We start from the raw sequence: 22,717 nt of genomic DNA on the forward strand, positions 1-22,717 counted from the left end.
AAGATCTGCACTTGCGCAGATTTGCTGCTGGGCCTTGCTATCACCCTGCTGGGTTGGTTTTTCCAGTAATAGACTCTTCCAAGCCAAGTCTGACAATTAAGTGGTAAATCCCCTCTGGTGAGCTGGAGAGGTGTGGGCAGAGGGATAGAGAATGGTCAGTTTAAGAAGACCAAGAGCATTCAATTCATTTCTTCTGTGGCCTTCTCTGGCCATGCATTTCAATTATCTGGAGACGGATAACTTGTGAATTGACTGGTTTCCACGAATATTATGAATTAACAGGAAGTAAGCCATGTCCGTGCTCAAGTTCCATTGGAAGTGAGGAGGACAAATCCTATTAGCATTTATAATTGTGTTGCCTTTTCATGTTAATCCCTTCCCATGGCTGAGGAATTAGGAATTTTCTCACCTGCTGATGGAAACCAGTCCCAGGAGTGTGTGTGTCCTGTCAAGTGCTGGAATATAGATGATGATATGAGACTGTGACCTTCCCCTCTGACAGGAGCTCTTCCTTCTCCGGTGAGATGCGTCTGTGATATTTTGCATTATCTATTAGATCGTGCTTAACTACGACTGTGGAAATTCATTCTCTGAAGTTAAACCAAACCTCCTGGCCAGAAATCCATACTTGCTGTTACTTGATTGGGAAGTGAAAATCCTTCGTTTCATAGAAAGTCCTACAGCCTCACAGAGCTCCTTCTTCATTGGCCATTACACCTTCTGGATCGTGTCTCTGTTTTCTCTTTGACTTTGTGCCATGGCAGTTTCGGGTGGTAAATGCACCGATGCCTCTGATTCCTCTGTTTGCAATCCCACTTCAGCAGTGACGGTCCGGAGAGAATAGAAAATGTTATTGGGATATCAAAAGGGAAAAAAGAAATTTCTGCGTTAGAAACTGAGACGATAGGGTGTACAAGAAGAAAAGTCAGATTTCTGAGTATTAAAAAGAAGAGCCGCGGGGCTTCCCTGGTGGCGCAGTGGTTGGGAGTCTGCCTGCCGGTGCAGGGGACGCGGGTTCGTGCCCCGGTCCCGGAGGATCCCGCATGCTGCGGAGCGGCTGGGCCCGTGGGCCATGGCCGCTGGGCCTGGGCGTCCGGAGCCTGTGCTCCGCAGCGGGAGAGGGCACAGCGGTGAGAGGCCCGCGTACCGCAAAAAACAAAAAAAAAAAAAAAAAGAAAAAGAAGAGCCGGGCTTCCCTGGTGGCACAGTGGTTGAGAGTCCGCCTGCCGATGCAGAGGACACGGGTTCGTGCCCCAGTCTCGGAGGATCCCACATGCTGCAGAGCGGCTGGGCCCGTGAGCCATGGCCGCTGAGCCTGCGCGTCTAGAGCCTGTGCTCCACAATGGGAGAGGCCACAGCAGTGAGAGGCCCGCGTACCACAAAAAAATTAAAAAATAAAAAAATAAAAAGAAGAGCCAACCAAAGAATGATGTTTTCAGTATAGATCAGTGGTTACTAGTTTGATGCTCTTATCTTTTTTTAATTAAGATTTATGTATTATTTATTTACTTGTTTAATTTATTTTTGGTTGTGCCAGGTGTTAGTTGCGGCACACAGGGTCTTTGCTGAGGCATGCAGGATCTTTCCTTGCGGTATGTGGGCTCTTCCTTGTGGTGCTTGGGCTTCTCTCTAGTTGTGTTTTGCAGGTTTCCTCTTCTCTAGTTGTGGCCCACAGGCTCCAGGGCGGGTGGGCTCTGCAGTTTGCGGCGCACAGGCTCTGTAATTGAAGGCGCGCAAGCTCAGCAGTTGTGGCGCGTGGGCTTAGTTGCCCCGCAGCATGTGGTATCTTAGTTCCCTGACCAGGGATCGAACCTGCGTCCCCTGCATTGGAAGATGAATTCTTTACCACTGGACCACCAGGGAAGTCCCGTTCTTATCTTCTTGAACATATAGACACATTTCTGAAATTATTGACAAGCATTTATTTATTAATAAAGGAATCTGTTTGGTGCTCTGTCTCTGGAGAAGCCTTAACTGAAATGCAGTGTTGTAAAACAGCCAAGTTATGAATGGTTTTTGCTTGACAGCAACTTGAACTAAAACCTGGTGAGTGGTACCCAAGGTGTTGAAGTCAGAATGAAAGAAGCTGCAGCATCCTTGCTACATGGCTCTTTAGGTAAGAGCTGTGGAAGAAGAGAAGAATCAGATCTGAAATCAGACCTCCTAAGAAGTGCTTGCCCTTGTCCTGATAAACACTTTAGCTTCTGAATATACAGTTACCTGCTAACCATCAGCTTGGACAGATCATCATCTCTGCAACTCAGGAAGGATGTGCAGAATCTCTGGTCCTGCTGTTTGTCACTTTCCCCCGCGGCTGTGGTTAATGGTGTAGCCATTCACCCTCAGCAGGCATAAATCCTTTTTCCCGCAAGAGGGTATTGGCTAGATACAACATTTATAGGACCAAAGGAGCAGCTGGCGATGTCGGTTTCAAGGCAACTAGGTTGTCTTGGACATCCTATTTAGCAGATGGCCAGGACTTGATAGATGGAAGGTTATTAGGATCCAAGTCAAGGGCCACATGGCACCGTGGATGGGAAAAGTAAACGGCAGCACATCCGAATGCAGACACACAGTCTGGTGGGGCTTCTCTGCCTCATGTCATTTTGCTTCAAGCAGGAATAAATGTCTGTCTGCCTGTAGAGCCTGGATTATCAACACATCTCTAGAGATTATCAGTAAGTTGGTTACTAAATTGATAGTTGGCTGAATCCTTATGTCTATTATTTGGGAAAAAAATTTTATGAAGTTTAGATTTCATCAGCATTTATATAAATTGGGCCTTTTGCCCAAACCTACATGGTTTCCTGTATTGCTAATGTCTCTTTGTCTTTTGGTTATATCCAAAGACAACTTAAAAGCTTTCATTTCAGAGCCCTCTGTTGCATCTGTATTGGAAGTGCCCTAAGCTATGTTTTGCAATGAGAGCACAAACTCTGCAGGGAAAGGGGTGTCCATTTCTTCTCGTCCATTTTAAGCTCATTTTTGCAATTGCTGCCCTTTCCGTATTACTGCGTAACTCCTTTGATCTTAAAGTGGAAGGAAGCAGATTTCAAGAGCTAGGAAAACTCCTCCTGTGGCTTTAGCAGGAGCAGTATATTACAAAAGGGAGTGGATGTCAAATAAAACATAAATTTGGATCATCTGAAATTCGAACTCAAGGAGGTATTGCTTTTAGAGCCAAGTGCATTGTGAAGTCTCAGGGATAAAACTGCTGTTGTTTGACATTCATTTACATTTGAACGTTTGGGTCGGGTTGTTGCCCTGTCGTATCCAGCCCTTCCTGAATGTTGCATTTGTACTCAGCGTTATACTCCAAGCTTCATGCATTTCATTCTCATAACATTATGAGATTTATCCCCATTTCACAGATGAGGACACTGGAGCTCTAAAAATGGCAGTTTTTCCCCACCCCTTGGCCTCCTCTACCCAGGGCAGAGACTGGAGTATAAACAAGGGTTGCTGCTATACCCTTTCCGTAGGCATATTTCAAAGCTGCCCAAATTGCTTAGGTTATGCCCCTGGATTTTTTTACGTGGCAAATTGGTTGAGGCAGTGGGTGGAAGGGAATATTTCAGTTAGGGTTATGCCTTTCTGGAACAAACCCACTTATTAACATGCTCTTTGGATTCTAACCCTGAGGTTTATATCCAAGACATGAACTGGAGAGTAGGCTCTGTATTATTAGTAAGTTACTTTGACCAGCCAGTGATCTCCATTATTCTTTCTCTCTCTGTCCATCTTCTCAACCCCAGCCGTATAAACCAGCAGTGGAGGCTGTGGAGATAAATGGGCATTGGAGAAGGCTTTTCACTTTCCGGATCGCTTAGAATCTAGGGTCAGGCTCTTGAGCTCAAATGAGACCAGGACTGAGTAATCAGGCACAGAGATAGTGTAGTCAGAAGCAACCAGAAATTGAAGATGGAGTAGGTTATCAGCTTATTTTCCTTTTGCTTGGGCTACAGGCATCATTGGTGGATGTAAGTCACAGAGGATTAGGAACAGTTTCCTTGAAGTTTCACATCATCAGATGAGACTAAATGTATTAAAGTGCCCTCCTGACTACAAAACATCCCCCCACAGTTGGGATCAAAAATCAGTATCCGTGAAATGTTGCCATGGTAGAGGAGGGGTTAACACAGTTTTGTAGAAGCACATGAGTTGATCAGGTTGATGGTAGATGTTGTGCCTTGTGATGGTGGCATCTCACTGAGAAACTTTCAAGACAAACTTTAAATAAGCAAAGTGTATTGGTTAAGAAAAGTATTGATATTATAGCCTGTCCCCATCTTCCACCTCTGTACACAGTCATGAAACTCAGCTAAATTTTGCTCTGTAATCGATGATCCCAATTAGTTAAAACAACAATGACTTTGTTACTTTAGGTTGTCTGGGCGGTTCTTCTGGTCAAGGCCAGCTTGGCTGGTCTCTGCAGACTGCAGGTGGTCCATCTGAGGCTGAATGGTCTCAAATGGACTCACTCTCCTGTCTGGTAGTTGGCAGGCTGGTGGGTCTAGAATGGCTTCAGCCTGGACTGCATGTGTCTGCTCTTTGTGGTCTCTCATCCTCCAGTAGGCTAGCCTGGAGTTCCTCACCTGGTGGTTTCAGGATTTCAAAGATTAACAAGAGAGGATAAACCCTTGCATTCGCATCCCTGTATAAGCGTCTCCCTGCCTCATATTTGCTGTCCCTTTGGCCAAAGCATGTGGCCAAGCCCAGTTCGTTTGTCTGTTTGTTTTTAATTAAATAATTTCTTTATTGGCTGCGTTGGGTCTTCGTTGCTGTGCGTGGGCTTTCTCTAGCTGCGGCGAGCAGGGGCTACTCTTTGTTGAGGTGTACGGGCTTCTCATTGCAGTGGCTTCTCTTGTTGCGGAGCATGGGCTCTAGGAGCGCGGGCTTCAGTAGTTGCAGCAGACAGGCTCAGTAGTTGTTGCTCGCGGGCTCTAGAACGCAGGCTCAGTAGTTGTGGTGCATGGGCTTAGTTGATCCGTGGCATGTGGGATCTTCCCGGACCAGGGCTCAAACCCGTGTCCCCTGCATTGGCAGGCAGATTCTTAACCACTGCACCACTAGGAAATCCCCAAGCCCAGTTTCACAGAGTGGAGAGGTTGATGTGCGCTCTTGATGGGAGGAGTGGCCAATCACATTGCCAAGATGCATGTGACAGGGATGGCAGGAGTTTGTGGCCATTTTGCTATTTCCCACGTACATTAAAGTAACTTCAGGTAGTTGAACTGGCATTAACATGTCTCGCAGACTGAATCTGGACATGGGAGAAAGAAGACCGTGTTTTTGCCTGTAACTTCAATTTGATATGAGATATTTCTGTGGGCTCTTACTTTGTTCTGTCACTTGAAGTTTGGCCATTTACTGGTAGACTCTCTTACCTTGCATTCTTGAGTTGTGTCTCCATTTTTGGTCATGTTTTAAAATTTTTGATTAGTCTGTGCCATGGTGCAAATATGATTGTTTTCCATTTTGTGGTATTCTGTGGATGTTTGCCTTTCAGAAATGTTTTGTGCTTCAACCAGTGGCTTGAGCTTCCTTTCGGGCAATTTTGGAGCTACACTCATGGCAACGTCCAGAAATCCATCATTGTGATCTGATACACTGATACTTTTTTTTTTTGTAGTACTTGTAGTGTTTACAATGTAGTACCAAATTCCACCTCATTTTATTAGTCTATAAACATAACCCCATACCAATGACACCTGTGTTTGAATTTAGTCGTAACTCAGGGCTCCAGACAATAATATGTAATCGCTGTTAACTCATAGAGCATCCAATCCGGGTTTTTCATTCTCAACTTCTGCATCGTTGGCATTGCGGGCCAGATAATTCATTGCTCTGGGGGACTCTTCTGAACCTTATGGGATGCTTAGCAGCAGCCCTGCCTCTACCCACTTGATGCTAATAGCCTCGCCCTTCCACCCTTACTTGTGACAACCAACAGTGTCAGCAGACATGGTCAAATATCCCCTGGGTGGGAATGGGGAGTGAGAGATAGGTAAAAATGCCTCCAGTTGAGAACCACTGCTTTAACTTGGAGACGCTGAGGCAGAAGAGAGAAAGAAATTGTGAAGTATGACTTATTATTAGAGAGCAAACTAGGATTGGCAGCCAGACAGGGAGGATCTGTAAGGGAGGAAGGGGTGTGGCCATTTTTCAGCTACCTTAAAACTTAACCTAAGTTGGCCCTGGATTCATCTGGATTAACCAGGAAACATCAAGTTGGGTCTTGCTACCCATTGAAAGTTTCGTCAGTATCTCAACGTTATTGTGTTAGAAGTGGATTAAATGTAAATAACACCCTGGGGAAAATATTTTAGGAGATATGCTGACCATAGATAATGGATTTGGGGAAACTCTTTATTTGGAAAAAGTTCAACATACACAAAAGTAGAGAAAATTGTATCATGACCCTTCTGATACTCATCACCTAAGATCCTAAATGATTGATTAATGGCCAGTCCTGGTGCATCTATACCTGGCTCGCTTCCTCTGCTATCCACTCCTGAGTTATTTGAAAGCAAAATCATTTCATTTGTAGCTATTTCAATATGTCTAAAAGAAAGAACTTAAAAACCAAAATTATAATATGCTGGTGGAATTTTAATCTTCTAGAAAGGACAAGAATGAGAATTTATACCGAGTAGTATCAGAACATAAGGGGAAGGCGTGAGGGTGAAGATCAAAGAGGCTTGACATTTCTTCGGCAGATTAAAAACTCCGGGGGGTGGGGGAGGGGAGGCCCCTGGTGGTCTAGCGGTTAGGACTTGACGCTTTTGCTCTGCGTCCCAGGTTCAGTCCCTGGTGGAGGAACTGAGACCCCGCAAGCCCTGTGGCACCGCCAAAATTAAAAAATGTAAAAATAAAACGTAAAAAAATACTCCAGCGGGGAAGGGAGGTTGGAGACACTGTCTCTTCGAGCTCCTTTCCGCTCTACATTTTCCCTGCTCGAGTGACTCTTAGAAATGTCTCTTTGAGCATAAGTTAAGGCACAGGGAATCGGGATCCTTAAAAAGGAGAGTAAGCCGGCAGGGAACAGATCCATTTTTAAAAAGAAGAGGAAAAAACCATAATCCCAAAAAGGTATTGAAATATTCAATCACTGATGGATTGCTCTCTGATGACTTTCAATGACGTTTTAGCCGATTGGGGTCTACTTTTAATAAAACAAAGCAAGGGGATAGTCTGCTTGCTTTTTAAGATTTTGCTAGGACTGAGGTATTTCTCTCCTGTTCTAATGTATTCTGAGAAGTTTCTTTCTTTTGATTTAGACATCCTCACTTGGTTTTATTATGTCATAAATCTCCTGTGTTTGGTGAGAGCCATGGTGTATGTGAGACCCAAGCAGCTTGCTAGATAGCATCTATTTCCCCCGCCTTCTCTTTAGAAGATTAAACTGAGACTGTTGTGTCTGATGCCAGAATAGATTTAACCAACCATGTTTCCTTTACATATAGGTCAGTCCAAGGGACAATTCTGCACTGGATCCTATTATCCATGGGTTGAAGGGCGTCGTTCATCATGGTAAGTAAGCTGCGTGCACTTCCTTTTGCTGGGATGTGAAGGGCTAAGGTCTCCGCCTAAAGGAATGGGTTATCTTGCAGAGGATGGAGTATGACACCCATTCCACAGCCACTGATGTTGAACGGCATGAGGCCCATTATTTGATGGGTAGAGAGCACATCCATTTATTACCTGCAAATGGATCTGGGTTAACAGTAAGCAATTTGTTTCTCTTCAGGTACCACTCGGAATTCACGTGTTATAAATCAGAACACCCTAAGATGTACCATTCATACACGTTGAAGCTGCCAGGTGCCTCATATCTATCCTAAAATTATTCCCTTTTCAAGTAACTTTTCATTTATGAATTTCTTGATTTGCCCCTCAGATGTAGGGGGAAAAAACTTAAGTAGCCGTGACAGGTCATTAAACTTTGCCGCATGTGAGCAAGTACCATCAGCTACTAGAATGGAAAATGCTAGGCCGTGTTCTGTGCGGCAGACGTCTTATCCTCAAGCATAAAACGGGGAGAGAAAGTAAGATAGATGGGTTCTGTCTTACCCAACTGTTTTTTATTGGAGGAATTTCCCTGCAACTTGATTATTGGCGATGCGTCATTACCTATGACATCAGGATCCTCTAATTTCAAAAGTACCCTTGTCACAGGGAGGTGTGGAGATGAGAGGTACTGTAATGATTTGAAAGATTTGAATAATCTAATTAGAATTCCAAAGACATTGACAGAAATAGCATTAGTAACCTTACTACATCTCCCCTTCATCTCCACAGCTATGATAAAGATATCTTCACACCTTTCTGGGAGGATGTCTTTTGACATTAGCCAGTTCTGCAGAGCTTAACAAACATCTTACTCCCTTTTTCTCAGGGAAACAAAACCAGTTATCAGTGTTCCGTGGAAGCAGGTAGGATTTTGGATCGTTTTGCCCTTACAACTGTTCAATCATACAGCGGGTAGCAATAATAAACCTAGTGAAAGTAGAAAAATAGGGGGACTGAAAACGGCTCATTGAGGTTTTCACTGTAGAAAACGTCCGTTGCTTCCCAATTTTCGTTTGTATCTCTGAAGAAATCTCCTCACGCAGAGCTGGGAAGTAGGTAACATGGAAGTTTGCCAAGGGAATAAAACACTTTGGCCAAAACTTAGACCGTCTGCTCCTTTGTGATTTGATGTTGATAGCAGTAGTGGTGGGTGTGAGGCATAGGGAAATTTGCACTGGGCAGCCTCAAAAATGCACAGAAAGTTGATGTTATGGGCAACACGCTGTGTTCTCTGAGCTCCTTCCCAGAAGGTGCCTGGGAACTCTCAGTTCATCAACACTTTCTTGGAATTCCAGTCTATAATATAGATTATGAGGTTGGGAGTTTGAAATATACTAAATGATGGATAGATCTTCCTTCCCTCTGGCTCTTCGTGCTGTTTTAATACAATCACCCTACGAGGAGTTCTGGAATCTTCAAAACAGGTACCTCTTCTTCAGCCTGAGAGGAAGCATTCCGTCAGCTATGGCATATGAGTGGGTCTGTGTAATCTCATTTCCACAATGATCATTGCAGGACATTTCATATGTTAAAGGTAAGCAGTAGGCTTCCTTTAGCCCCCAAATCCCCAAATCGCAGTAAACTCACTGCATAGTGATCATTCGGTTCATGACCTGTGCGCCGGTATAATCGTGTAATCCTTCCTCGTTATCCACAGTTAGCCTCTAAGAGGCAGTTATATGCAGGAATATGATACCTGTTACTGGGAGGATGACAGAGATGCCCAGGATGAGGTTTCAACTCTACCTCCTAATTGAAAAGTCAGAGGAGACCTGCAAAAAATAGTTACTGCAAAGGAAGTTCACTTCTTTTTTTTGAAGTTTTAGAACTGAACATTTATTTCAGTATAACAGAGAAATAATTATCTCCTGGGAGGGGAGGGCATATATTTTCTTTAACACACAAGTGAATGTGCTTGTTAATCATTGGTATTTGACAGGAAGACGTGAGCATTCCTATTTGTGGGCATGTTTTGTTCAACTTTAGTCTTCTGGTAAAAGTCTGCTCTTGGTTTGCTCCCATGCGGCTGGCATAGCCCGAGAATTATTCCTCGTGCCCAGTTCTGGAGCTCAGATCAAGGTTTCTAACGTCTGGCTTTTATCCTGATCATGTTAAGTAACTTACGCCACAAAGGGTGCCCAGACATGTGCCAAGGTGAGGTGAGGAACTGCAGAGTCGCTCTGTGAACACAGCAACCTAGCCCGGGAGGGAGTCCCTGCAGTTCTGGGGGAGAATTTCTTCCATGTGCCATCACAGGCATTATTAGGGTCTTAGGGTGGAAAGAGCATGGGCTTCGGAGCCAGACAGGCTGCGGCGGGGATCTCGGCTTTGCCACTCACTAGCTGGAACTATGGCTGCCTCCTTAGCCTCTCTGAGAAAGTTTACTTCTTCATTCAGCAAAAGTGTTGCACGCCCAGTGGGTGTGAGCCCTGGGCTGATGTACTGGTGAAGACAGACAGACACAGGCCAGCCCTGAGGTACCTGGAAGGGAGGTGAATGCCACCCCCTCTCCCTCCAGCCTGCCTGGACCATTACCCCTTCCAGCCTTTACATTGCTGTTGCTGGTTCCTATATCAGAAAAGTTCTTCCCTCAGCTAAGAGCAAGTGTGTCTCCCTCTAATTATTTCAGGTCTCAGTTTGGATCTTATCTCCTCAGACAGTTCTTCTTTTTTTTTTTTTTTTTTTTTTTTTTGGCTGCGTTGGGTCTTCGTTGCTGCATACGGGCTTTCTCTAGTTGTGGCGAGCGGAGGCTACTCTTTGTATGGTGCGTGGGCTTCTCGTTGCAGTGGCTTCTCTTGTTGCACAGCATGGGCTCTAGGCATGTGGGCTTCAGTAGTTGTGGCACATGGGCTCAGTAGTTGTGGCTCACAGGCTTAGTTGCTCCGTGGCATGTGGGATCTTCCTGGAGCAGAGCTCGAACCTGTGTCCCCTGCGTTGGCAGGCGGATTCTTAACCACTGCACCACCAGGGAACTCCCTAGGAAGAATCTTATATGTTCCTTTAGCTGAAATGGCAAGGAGGAATCTGGTCCCACCAGCCAACCATTGGCATTTGGTCAATAGGGTCCTCTGTGAAGCAGACACCAAGATGGAATTTTAAGTGCAGGTGAGTTTTTTTGGCAGGGAGGGACTGCCCAGGAAGGATAAAGAGGAGAGGGAGAAGGAGTGGGTGGGGAGAGCACTGGGACCCCAATGCAGCTCTGATGCCTCTAAAGAGAGGGAACCTAGGAGGACTGGCTGAAGGCAGCTCTAGGAAAGTCTTGGCTGGGACCTTGGAGAACGCCAGGGCCAAGACTGCCCGTGAGAGGAGTCCTCTGTTGGGCAGCATTGGCCCAGCCCTACCAGGTGTGGTCATTGGCTAGAGCATCCCAGCGAGAGCGGCCTCCCTGTGAGCGCCGAGGTGTGCCCGAAGGCATAGCAGCTTGTCTCTAGAAGGAAGATCTTAGGGGTGTCTCCTATGGCTGGTCCAGAGGTCGCATCTTCCTTCCAAAGACATTTTCCTCATCACCTTGCCAAAAAGTTGATGACTTGGTCCTCTCACTTTTTTAAAAATGCTCAGAACTTCTTACAGTCACTGCTTGTTCCTTTTGTGCATAATTATTAAGTGCTTCATCTAAGTACACCATGAAGCTAGGCACAGAGAAAGCACAGCACGCGTGGACCAGCCCTCCCTGAGTTTGTAGACACTCAGGAGAGATATATGGTTAAGCATGTAATTACATTAAAGAGTGAGGAGGGACTTCCCTGGTGGCGCAGTTGTTAAGAATCCGCCTGCCAGTGCAGGGGAAACACGTTCAATCCCTGGGCCGGGAAGATTCCACATCCCGCAGAGCAACTGAGCCCGTGTGCCACAGCTACTGAGACTTCGCTCTAGGGCCCACGAGCCACAGCTGTTGAAGCCTGTGCATCCTAGAGCCTGTGCGCCACAACAACTGAGGCTGCATGCTGCAACTACTGAAGCCCACGTGCCTAGAGCCCATGCTCCGCAACAAGAAAAGCCACCACAATGAGAAGCCCACGCACTGCAATGAAGAGTAGCCCCTGCTCGCCGCAACTAGAGAAAGGCCGCACGCAGCAACAAAGACCCAACGCAGCCAAAAATAAATAAAATTATTTTAAAAAAAGAAGAGTGGAGAGCAGCAGAAGATTTAACTTAGACTTGGGGATATAGACCGAGCATTGCAGACAAAGTGACCATGAAGACCTAAAGAGTGCATAGAGGTTGTCCAGGCAGAGAAGGGAGTATAAGGTCCCAAGCAGCAGCAGCACAGAGGTGGCATGTTGGAGACTCTGAGCTCTGGGATCTTGCTACTCTCGTGCAGGGGAGCTGGGGAGAGATACCTAGAAACCTCTTGGAAGCAGAAAGTGCTCTTTCTTTTTGTTTTGTTTCTTTTTTTATAAATTTATTTATTTTATTTATTTATTTTTGGCTGTGTTGGGTCTTCATTGCTGTGTGCGGGCTTTCTCTAGTTGTGGTGAGCAGGGGCTACTCTTCGTTGTGGTGCGCAGGCTTCTCATTGTGGTGGCTTCTCTTGTTACGGAACACAGGCTCTAGGGACACGGGCTTCAGTAGTTGTGGCGCATGGGCTCAGTATTTGTAGCTCACGGGCTCTAGAGCTCAGGCTCAGTAGTTGTGGTGCACAGGCTTAGTTGCTCTGCAGCATGTGGGATCTTCCCAGACCAGGGCTCGAACCCGTGTCCCCTGCAATGGCAGGCGGATTCTTAAACACTGCGCCACCAGGGAAGTCCCAGAAAGTGCTCTTTCTTAGGTGTTCATTTTTCTATGTAAATTGTGATTTTTACAAACTTGGAAGCATGAAAAAATATAAATAGAATGAAGAGAGGTGATTTGCCATTGATTCTGGTCCTGTCTATCCATTGAGCCATAGGTGGAAGCATTAAAATGTATCTAATGAGGGATTTTATATACGCTACCGCCAGCATACCCTGGAAAGGAAAAGAAATTGTGACTTTTTTTTTTTGTGGTACGCGGGCCTCTCACTGTTGTGGCCTCTCCCGTTGTGGAGCACAGGCTCCGGACACGCAGGCTCAGCGGCCATGGCTCACGGGCCCAGCTGCTCCGCAGCATGTGGGATCTTCCCGGACCGGGGCACGAACCCGTGTCCCCTGCATCAGCAGGTGGACTCTCAACCACTGTGCCATCAGGGAAGCCCAGAAATTGTGACTCTTATTCATCACTTTGACCCAGTCATTCACAATGCTTTTTGTATGTAAGAACCAGGACTTGCAAGTAGCCACACCTGATAGAAATATTGGTTTCAAAGAGCTTAGTCTAATTCTAATGTTTTCAAAACCCACTTAAAAAAAATAAACTTGTGGGGCTTCCCTGGTGGCACAATGGTTAAGAATCCACCCGCCAATGCAGGGGACATGGGTTTGATCCCTGGTCTGGGAAGATCCCACATGCCACAGAGCAACTAAGCCCGCGTGCCGCAACTACTGAGCCCGTGCATTGCAACTACTGAGCCTGTGCACCACAACTGCTAAGCCCGTGCACCACAACTACTGAAGCCCGTGCACCTAGAATCTGTGCTCTGCAACAAGAGAAGGCACTGCAACAAAGAGTAGCCCCCGCTCGCTGCAACTGGAGAAAGCCCGCGTGCAGTAACAAAGACCCAATGCAGCCAAAGATAAATAAATAAAATTTAAAAAATTTTAAAAAGCAATCCATTTCAAAAAATAAAATAAAACAATAAACTTGTATGTGAATTTGTTTAAAAATGTACCAATTACCCAATTGACCAATGCTAAGTAATGTACATTATATCCTCTGTCAATTAAAAAGGATGTATTATTTTTCTTTCAAGTTTTTCGATTACCTACTTTCTATTCTTTTTCATAATATCCACCCAAAGAAACTCCAGCAGACTGTACATATACCTAGTCTAGAACACTGACCACTCCCTCATGTCAATCATCTAAGAAAGATCCATTATTTTGTTTTTGGAAGGAAACTTGCTAGTAGTGATTATTTGATTGTTGAGCTTTGACTATCCACCCCTCTTTTCTTTTTAATATTTTTACTTTATTTTTATGTTTGGCTGCATCAGGTCTTAGTTGTGTCACGCGGGCTCTTCGTTGCGGCGTGCGGCTGCTCTTTAGTTGTGGCTCGCATGCTCAGTAGTTGCGGCGCGTGGGCTTAGTTGCCCTGCGGCATGTGGGATCTTAGTTCCCTGACCAGGGATCAAACCCACCTCCCCTGCGTTGGCAGGTGGATTCTTAACCACTGGACCACCAGTGAAGTCCCTGTCCCTCTTCTCTCATCGCCTTGCTTGCTGTCCTTTCCTCTTCCACTGAATGTACTACCTTAGTGCGTAGGAAAGTATCTTCCTCCTTCATGGGAAACATAAAGGGGACAGTTAGAAATTGCCTCAGACACCAGTCAGGACGAGATGGCTCTTCTCCCTGTCCACCCTCCCCAGGCTCTTCTGAGAAACTTATCAGTGAAGGTACAAATACATTATCACTCGAGAACGCCTTTCTAGTGATGTCACAAAATGAGGCTCTTGCAAGCTCTCCTTGTTAAAACTCACCAACAGAAGTTGGGTCTATGAAAATCAAACTTCCTTTGCAGAATACCTCACCCAGTTGTTGACTAGTTTAGTCACTGGGCCCACTTTGGGGATATTTTCTACCCATCTTCTCCCCTGCCCTGGGATGCTCATTGTCAACTCACCAGATCTATGGACAAAGTCCTGGAATAGTTAGACTCAATCCAGGCATCTAGCAGAAAGGGAGGTAATAACGTAAATCTGCACATACATGTGACTACCCGGCCAAGTGTTTTCATCTGGTGGTGAAAGCTGGAGCGTCTGCATCTGTTCTTTTTTCCATATCCCACCTGCTAGGATTGAGGTTTCTATAATCAAGACTACCCTGGAATAGACTCCAGTCATAGAACAATCTGAATTCCTTCTAAAGCAGTGGCTAGGCTTTGCCTTGTCAACTGCCACTGCATCACTGGCCACAAATACATGATTTTAAAAGAAACTAGCCCTGGGACACAGCACTGCTGGCACTCCAGGACAACCACTGTGGGTATGAAGGTGGCGCGGCCTTTCCAAAAGCCGTGTAGCCGTTGCTGCCAAAGTTACACGTAGGCCGTACCCTCTGAGCCGGCAATTCCACATGTAGGTATATTCCCAAAACAAACGGCTACAAAAAGACCTGTACACAGGAGCTTTGTTTATAATAGCCCCCAAGTGGAAACAGCCCAGATGTCTACCAAGGGGAGCCTAGATATTCAAGTTTTAGTGTATTCATACAAGGGAATAGTGTGCAGCAGTTAAAAATGATGATTTACACAAAAACAAAAGAACATGTACTGCATGGTTCTGTTTATGCAAAGCTCAAGAACAGACGAAACTAATCTCTGCTGATAAGAGTCAGAATAGTGGTGTGAAGGGGTACGTACAGTGAGTGAGAAAGGACTCAAGGGAACCAGGCAGTAAAAAAAATACTATATATCTTGATCTGGAGGATGATTAGATTACATAAATATATTATAAACACTTACTACACTGTCCCCTTAGATTTGTGCATTTGACTATTTGCAAACTAAAGAACAGCCCATAGATATTATACATTAATTTCTCAAAAATATTACACTCACGAAGCTCTAAAATAATCTACCATCACGCACCAGACAGTCAAATATTAAAAATCCTGACAGTGTCGAGTGTTGGCCAGGGTATGAATGCTGGGAACTCTCGGATTTTCTGGAAACAGTTTGGCAGTGTCTAGTCGAATGGATTCAGTAGTGCCGCTGCTATGTATGTCCCCTGGAAAAACTCAGAGAAAAGCGCACCATGAGGGACTTCCTGGTGGCACAGTGGTTAAGAATCCACCTGCCAATGCAGGGGACAGGGGTTTGATCCCTGGTCTGGGAAGATCCCACATGCCGCCGAGCAACTAAGCCTGTGCGTCACAGCTACTGAGCCTGCGCACCTAGGGCCTGTGCTCTGCAACAAGAGAAGCCACCGCAATGAGAAGCTCGTGCACTGCAACAAAGAGTAGCCCCCGCTCTCTGCAACTAGAGAAAGCCCGCATGCGGCAACAAAGACCAAATGCAGCCAAAAAATTAATTATTTTTAAAAATACATTTTAATTAATTATTTTAAAAAATGCACCATGAGCTGTGTATGAGAATGTCTGTGGCATTGTTTTTCTTAACTGCCCAAACCATTGTTTTTCCTAACTGCCTCTGATACCTATCGTTAGCAAGCTGGATAAATACAACAAAGTGTAGTCATACAACAGAACAGTTCACACCAGTGAAAACACGTGGAGTCTCGTGGCTCACACCAACATGGGCACATCTGAAAACTGTAAAGTGATGCAAGAGTCTGAAGAACGCACAAGGTGTTCTTGAACAAGTGTTCACAAAATGGGAAAACCTAACCTTGGTTCTTTAGGAGTGCACATGTAGGTGATAAAACTACAAGCAAAGCAAAGTAATGATTATTTAAAAACAGAGGATGGTGGTTACTTCTTGGAGTGGGATGGGGAAGTGATAAGGGCCTGGCCCCGGGAAGGGTGGCAAGTCTCCCCCTGTTCAGAGTGGTGGTTACTCCAGGGTTCACTTTAGGATTATTGGTTAAAAGTATGTTTATGTTTGCACACCTTTCTGCACGTGTGTTAAATTTCACAATCAAAGAAGACAATGATAAGTATTAGAAAGTCAGAGATTCAGCCATTGCTTTCTTCTGGGAGACATCGAGTACCAAGTGGCCTCACAGCAAACAAAGAGGGGAGTGACAGCATTTTATTTTTTCTTTACTAAACTTTTTATCATAAGTACCCCTGACAGGTTGTTTGTTCTCTCTACAAATTGATTGTAGACCAGAGAAAGCACTGTGGCTGCCTTGGGATTGTATCATTAAGCGATGACTTTGGAAGCCAATACTTCCTTGTGGAATTTAGAGAAAAGAAATCAGAAACCAAAGGGATGGAGTGGCAGGTGACAGGTCTGAAATCAAAGGCTCCTCATTGTTACTGGGCTAGTTCATCCTGGCTCTGTACCAGGTCAGGGTATGATTAGCCTGACAGGCATCATTAAATCCTCCAGAAACCCTCTGATGTACAGCTCTCGTATCCCCCATTACATAGAAAGGCAAGTAAAGCAGGCAGGGCTTGGGTGACTTAAACCAAGGTCTTCGTGACTTGAGGCTGACTCTTGTTATTCCCAGGCCATCTGCTGCTCTGTTCTTGGCCAGGGTTACCATTTGCATCTTTTGGTTGACTGAGGCTCATCATATAGACTTGTTAAAGGGGCAAGTGAAGAAATACTAATACTAATACCATACTCTCATCATTCCAACACCATTTTGATTATCCCTGGAGTGAAGATCTCAACATGAACTTTCTAAGACTAAATGGCTGAAGCTTCTGAAAAATATCTTGCATGGACTTTGGAAGAAGAAGACAAATCCTAGCTCAAGGAACATTTGGAACAAAGTAAACTATTAGGTGAAAATGGCCATCTGTGTTGTTGCAATCCAGCAGCAAGAAGATGGAGCAGAGATGAGTTGATTTGATTTGAGGGATTCTTGCCTGTTTTGTGTCAGTGAAATTTAAGCCCCTTTGATCACAGTGTCCATCCATCGTGCCTAATAAGTGCTAGTTTGGGTGTTGAGGGTAAGATGATCAACTCGATTTCCTCTGCCTTTGGAAAAATTTTGATCTCATGAGGAATCTTTCCTTTTTTTTTTGGTCCTTGCCATTCTTGGTGACGGTCAAAGAGACTATAATTTGCCTACAGAATCATGTCATGTGTTCACATGAATACACCAATTGGAACTTTGAAATGAATTTATTTATTTATTTATAATGTTGATTTTTATTTTTGTCTGCATTGGGTCTTTGTTGCTGCACGCGGGCTTTCTCTAGTTGCAGTGAGCGGGGGCTACTCTTCGTTGAGGTGCGCAGGTTTCTCATTGCAGTGGCTTCTCTTTTTGCGGAGCACGGGCTCTAGGTGCACAGGCTTTAGTAGTTGCAGCTGCAGGCTTCTATAATTGTAGTACGTGGGCTCAGTAATTGTGGCACACGGGCTCTAGGGTGCTTGGACTTCAGTAGTTGTGGCCCACGGGCTCGGTAGTTGTGGCTCACGGGCTCTAGAGCGCAGGCTCAGTAGTTGTGGCACACGGGCTTAGTTGCTCCGCGGCATGTGGGATCTTCCTGGACCGAGGATCAAACCCGTGTCCCCTGCATTGACAGGCAGATTCTTATCCACTGCACTACCAGGGAAGTCCCTGAAGTGAATTTTTATAAAAAATCTGCATTATGGAATACCTTTAGAGAAATGAAATTTTATTACTTGAATGCTGGCTTTGCAGCTTGGGAGCTGTGTGATCCTGTACAAATTGTTGGCTCTCTCTGTCCCTGAGCCTTCCACCTGGGAAAATGACAGTTGTGAAAGTATCTGCCTCATGGGTGTTAATCCTAAATGCTTTAGAACAGGGAAAGTACTGAGAAGGAAGGGTACCTGGAGTGTGTCCACTGTCCTGGAAATCAGAGATCAGGAAATACAATCTGTGGGCCAAATCTGGCCCACTGCCTGTTTTTGTAAATAAAGTTTTATTGGAACACAGCCATGCCCATTCATTTACTTACTGTCTATGACTGCTTTTACACTATAACGGCAGAGTAGTTGTGACAGAGAGACCCTCTGGCCTGCAAAACCTTAAATATTTACTCTCTGCTTCTTTACAGAAAAAGTTTGTCAACCCTGCCATGTCTAAACGGTAACTATTGTAGCTCTACTAATAGTCTTGCCTTCACAAAGTGGTTTGTTTATTTGGGGACAGTGTAAATACCCACTCAGGTCATTACCTAACATTTGATACACTTTACAGAGATGGGCTTCAGTGTTGATATGGCCCAGATTGCCACATCATCCAGATATATCTCAATGAAATTAAAGGGGTTCTGTTTTAATGTTCACCTTCAAGAAAGAAATTCACATCTTCTCCCTTTTGAATGGGAAACGCAGTGCTATATTAGCTACAGGCCACTGACAGTTTTGAGCATCTTAACACGTGACAAAATTTCCCCCTCTGAAATTTATGTTTCCAGCGTCTCATTACATGGAACGTTCCTGAAGTGCGCTATACATACACAGCACCCTGGTCTCGACTAATAGGCTCAAGTCTGTTACCGATCCAGGGAGGGCAGATGCTTATCTGAACCCCTTTGATCTCAAAATCTTCTAGAAACAGGCGTTCCTGTTTCCACAGTTTCCTGGATTTCGGTTTGTCAGAACACCACCATAGATGTGCGCTATTTCCATTTCTTTTCTTAGTCAAAGCCAGGAAATGGGATGCTGTGGGGCTCTATTTTATCACTAATAGCGTTGCGAACAATCATGTTGAGTCAGAAAAAGACTTCAAAAGTGATTCCTTTTAGGTTAATTTGAATTTGAGGCTAGTTCTCGGTTAGCCAGCCTCCTTTGTCAATATGTCATCATTTGAACAGGATTATGGGAACCCAAGGAAATGCCCTTTCCCTGGTTGTTTCACTGGGGTGTGAAGAGCAGAGAGTTTAAAAATATGTCGCCAGTTATATACTGTGAAAGTGCTCGCTAAAGTGCTCGGGGCTGCCTGGTGTGACCTTCTTACCCTGCTCTACGCGTGTCATCTTGGGATAGGAGAAGCAGGGTCGTATTGTGGCTGGAGAACCCAGGCTCTGGGTTTGAATACCAGTTCTGCTTTTGACTAGTTGTACAAGCTGCACAAATCACTTCACCTCTTTGTGGTTCTGTTTTCTTAACCATATAAAGTGGCGATAGTAATACCAACCTTATTGGTTTGTCTTGAGGAGTCAGTGACTTACTGTACAAACTTGTGGCTGGTACACGGTCAGCACCCAGTGTCAGCTGTTATCACTGCCATCCCCCCACCCTCACCCCCAACAAGTTGTTGTGGTTACTTGTTGATGTGACTCTGGTGGAGGCCATGAGGTGACAGGAGATGATGGTGGAGCTCTGAGTTCTGCCCCGTCAATACCCGGCTATTGAACTAGAATGTATGTTGCTTGACTTAGTTGGGTCGTATGAAAATAAAATGAAGTGATGAAGAAAATGGGCACAAAGATGATTTGGGATAGCCAGTCCCTTTGAGACCAGGGGATAGGGTGGTGGACCAGGGACCAGAAAGAGGGTGAAAGGAAGAAACAGAAACATCTGTTAACCCCAGGCTATGTGCCTAGCTCTGCCCAGATGTTCTATATAGAGAGTCTCATTTAATGTCAGCAGTAGCCCAGGGAGAGAAGAATGCTTAATCCATGGTACAGATGGGTAAACTGCGGTTCACAGAGATTGGCTCATTTGTCCCAGCTCGTGGCAGTGGAACAGTGATTTGAACCCAGTTGTAATGGACTCAGATGCATTCTGCTGGGCCAGTTTCCAATTCTAGCATTGACTGTCTTCCTAATTATTGTCAAAATCACGTAACTCTGGTTTCTGCCTGGGTTTCTCCTCTGTGAATTAGGTCATTTAGCACCAAAAGGAAGCTAAACGAATGTACACACCATGTCAGTTATGGCCACCAGAGCCAAGTGGGGGAGAGAGGCAAGCAACGGAACTGTTCAGTGATAATACTGGGGTTTTGTCACTGAATAACTCTGTAATTTTTTTTTTTTTTTTTTTTTTTTTTTGCGGTACGCGGGCCTCTCACCGCTGCAGCCTCTCCCGTTGCGGAGCACAGGCTCCGGATGCGCAGGCTCAGCGGCCATGGCTCACGGGCCCAGCCGCTCCGCGGCATGTGGGATCTTCCCGGACCAGGGCACGAACCCGTGTCCCCTGCATCGGCAGGCAGACTCTCGACCACCGCGCCACCAGGGAAGCCCATAACTCTATAAGTTAAACGTTATGTTCATTTCCTTAATTGTTGACAAGACTCTGCGCTCTTCGTGTAGTTTCTCTTTGGAAATGTTAATGTCAACATATGCTTTGTTCATACATCAACCCTTAAATCAAAATGCTGCATTTGACCACCTGACCACCAATAGATGTCTTTGAACCTGGGTAGAGTGGCTATTTCATAACCTTGGAGTGCCACCCTGGTTCCTTGAATACAGGAGTCTGATTAATCAGGTGAGCTCTCTTCTGCTCAGGCCGCCCTTGCTCAGACCCTGAAATAAGATGCCGTAGTTGGGGCTTCTCAGATCTTCTCTGGACTGTGCCCATGCAGAAGGCCATGGGGTGTGTATTAAATCCTCTGCACCCTGGTGGAGAGTGTTTCGGAAGCAGAAATAAGCTCCACACCTCTCTATGTCCTCATGTAGTTTGCTCCGTCCATGCTTGAATAGTACTGCTTGTTGCCATCCCTTCCAAATACCCTGCCCTTCACAGAGGAGCAGGTGTCAGCAAACTTTCTTAGTAAAGGGATTAATGGCAAGTATTTTAGCCTTTGCCGGCCATCCATTCTGTGCTACAACAACTGAACTGCACAGTAGTAGCCTGAAAGTGGCCACAGACCATGGTATGGCTTTGTTCCAGTAAAACTTTATTTACAGAAACAGGTACTAGGCTGAATGTGGCCTCGGGGCCCCAGTTTCCCCACTTCTGACTTAGAGCTACTTAGTGACTTAGTTTGATCAATTTTTTTCAGCCACGTATAAAGGAGCTACTATCTCAGGCCCTGTCTTAGGGGATACAGTAAGGAGCCACAGTCTTGATGTAGTGGAGCTTCCAGTCTGCTAAAAATAAAAAAAAAAAAACAACTATTACTAATCAATTACACAGCCTGTGAGGGAGACCCAGGTCTGTACAGCTATGACTGTTGGCAAGGTCACAGCCCTCATCATGACTTTGAAACCTACTTCACAGGGTTGTGAGGCCTCAATGAGAGAAAGGCCACAGCAGGGCCTGGCACCAAGTTCATGCACCGTAAATGTGAACTAGTAAAAAGACGTGAACTACAGAACATCCACTGTGTGGATGGAGTCTAGGGTTCAGGTCAGTGGAAGGTAAACTGAGGCCAGAGAGTCCAGTCATTATTACAGATGGGAGTTTGCTGCCACCTGGCCTTGTGCGCATCTTGCACTGTGATCATAAAACAGGCTCTGGACCCAGCTTCTAGTAGACGCAGAAAGCTGATGGGGACCTTTGATGTGAGTCCTGTTGAATTATATCAACATCCTATTTCATCAATTCTGTAACTCTTACGTCTTCATATTTTTATTGAGATGTAATTGACATATAACATTATGTTAGTTTCAGGTGTATAACATAATGATTTGATATATGTCTATATTGCAAAATGATCACCACAGTACATCTCGTTCACATCCGTCACTACACATAGTTACAATTTTTTTCATTCATATTTTAACAACTCTAAAACTAGGACGCACCTTCCAGGTGATACTGTATCATTGCTTAATTAGCAACTTGTTGCCTTTACTAGTGGCATTTGAAATAATGGTGCATCTTATGATTGATGGTGACACGGATATGAAGAAATCTAGGATTTATTGGTTATTTAAAATACACCAACTGCTGTGTTTGTTTGTTCCTTCATTCTCTTTTCACAGAGATTGGGCATCTACTATGTTCTGGGCGGTGTTTTTGTTGCTGGATATACAGAGTGAACAAAACAGGCAAAGGCTTTGCTCTTGTGGAATTATCCAGCTCTTGGAGGAGACAGACAGTAAATAAGTGAATGTATCTGGGAAGGAAATAAACCAGGTGTGATGTAGCTGGTTAATAGCAGCGGGAACAGCCGTAGATGGGGCGCTCAGGGTTGGGTGTCAGGAGATGAACTGAGATCTGAAGAATGGAAAGGAATCACTCATATGGAGTGGGGGTGGGAGTAGGGCAGGCATTGTAGGCAGAGGGAACAGAAAGGTGAGAAGGAAGGTGATGATCAACAAGGGAGAGGGCAGAGAGAAGACGGGTTGCAGAGTTAGCAGATCATGGAGGGCCTCATGGCCGTGGTGACGAGTTTGGATTTTATTCTAAATGAAGTGAGAAACCACTGGATGATTTTGAGCTGGGCAGTGTCAGGGTTAGATTTATGTTTAAAAAGCTAAATGAGTTTTTCAGTCTTCAGAGAGATTTCCTCAGCTGATCATGTTTATGTCAGCTGCAGGTGAGGAACTGGGGGCCCAGGGGTACAGAACTGGGT

General features: G+C 45.1%; 1 protein-coding gene across 19 annotated transcripts in view; it reads left to right on the forward strand.

The window, feature by feature from the left end:
- The window catches only part of PTPRG (protein tyrosine phosphatase receptor type G), a 907,646-nt gene that overhangs the window by 723,280 nt on the left and 161,649 nt on the right, over positions 1 to 22,717 (forward strand). For all 19 annotated transcript variants that reach the window (XM_079935460.1, XM_079935459.1, XM_079935474.1 and 16 more), the window contains one exon: positions 7,467 to 7,533. In XM_079935460.1, the coding sequence (XP_079791586.1) occupies positions 7,467 to 7,533 (67 nt within the window). The remainder of the gene's footprint in view (positions 1 to 7,466; positions 7,534 to 22,717) is intronic.

The sequence above is a fragment of the Stenella coeruleoalba genome (assembly GCF_951394435.1).
Source record: "Stenella coeruleoalba genome assembly, chromosome: 10".
In the NCBI taxonomy this organism is placed as follows: domain Eukaryota; kingdom Metazoa; phylum Chordata; class Mammalia; order Artiodactyla; family Delphinidae; genus Stenella; species Stenella coeruleoalba.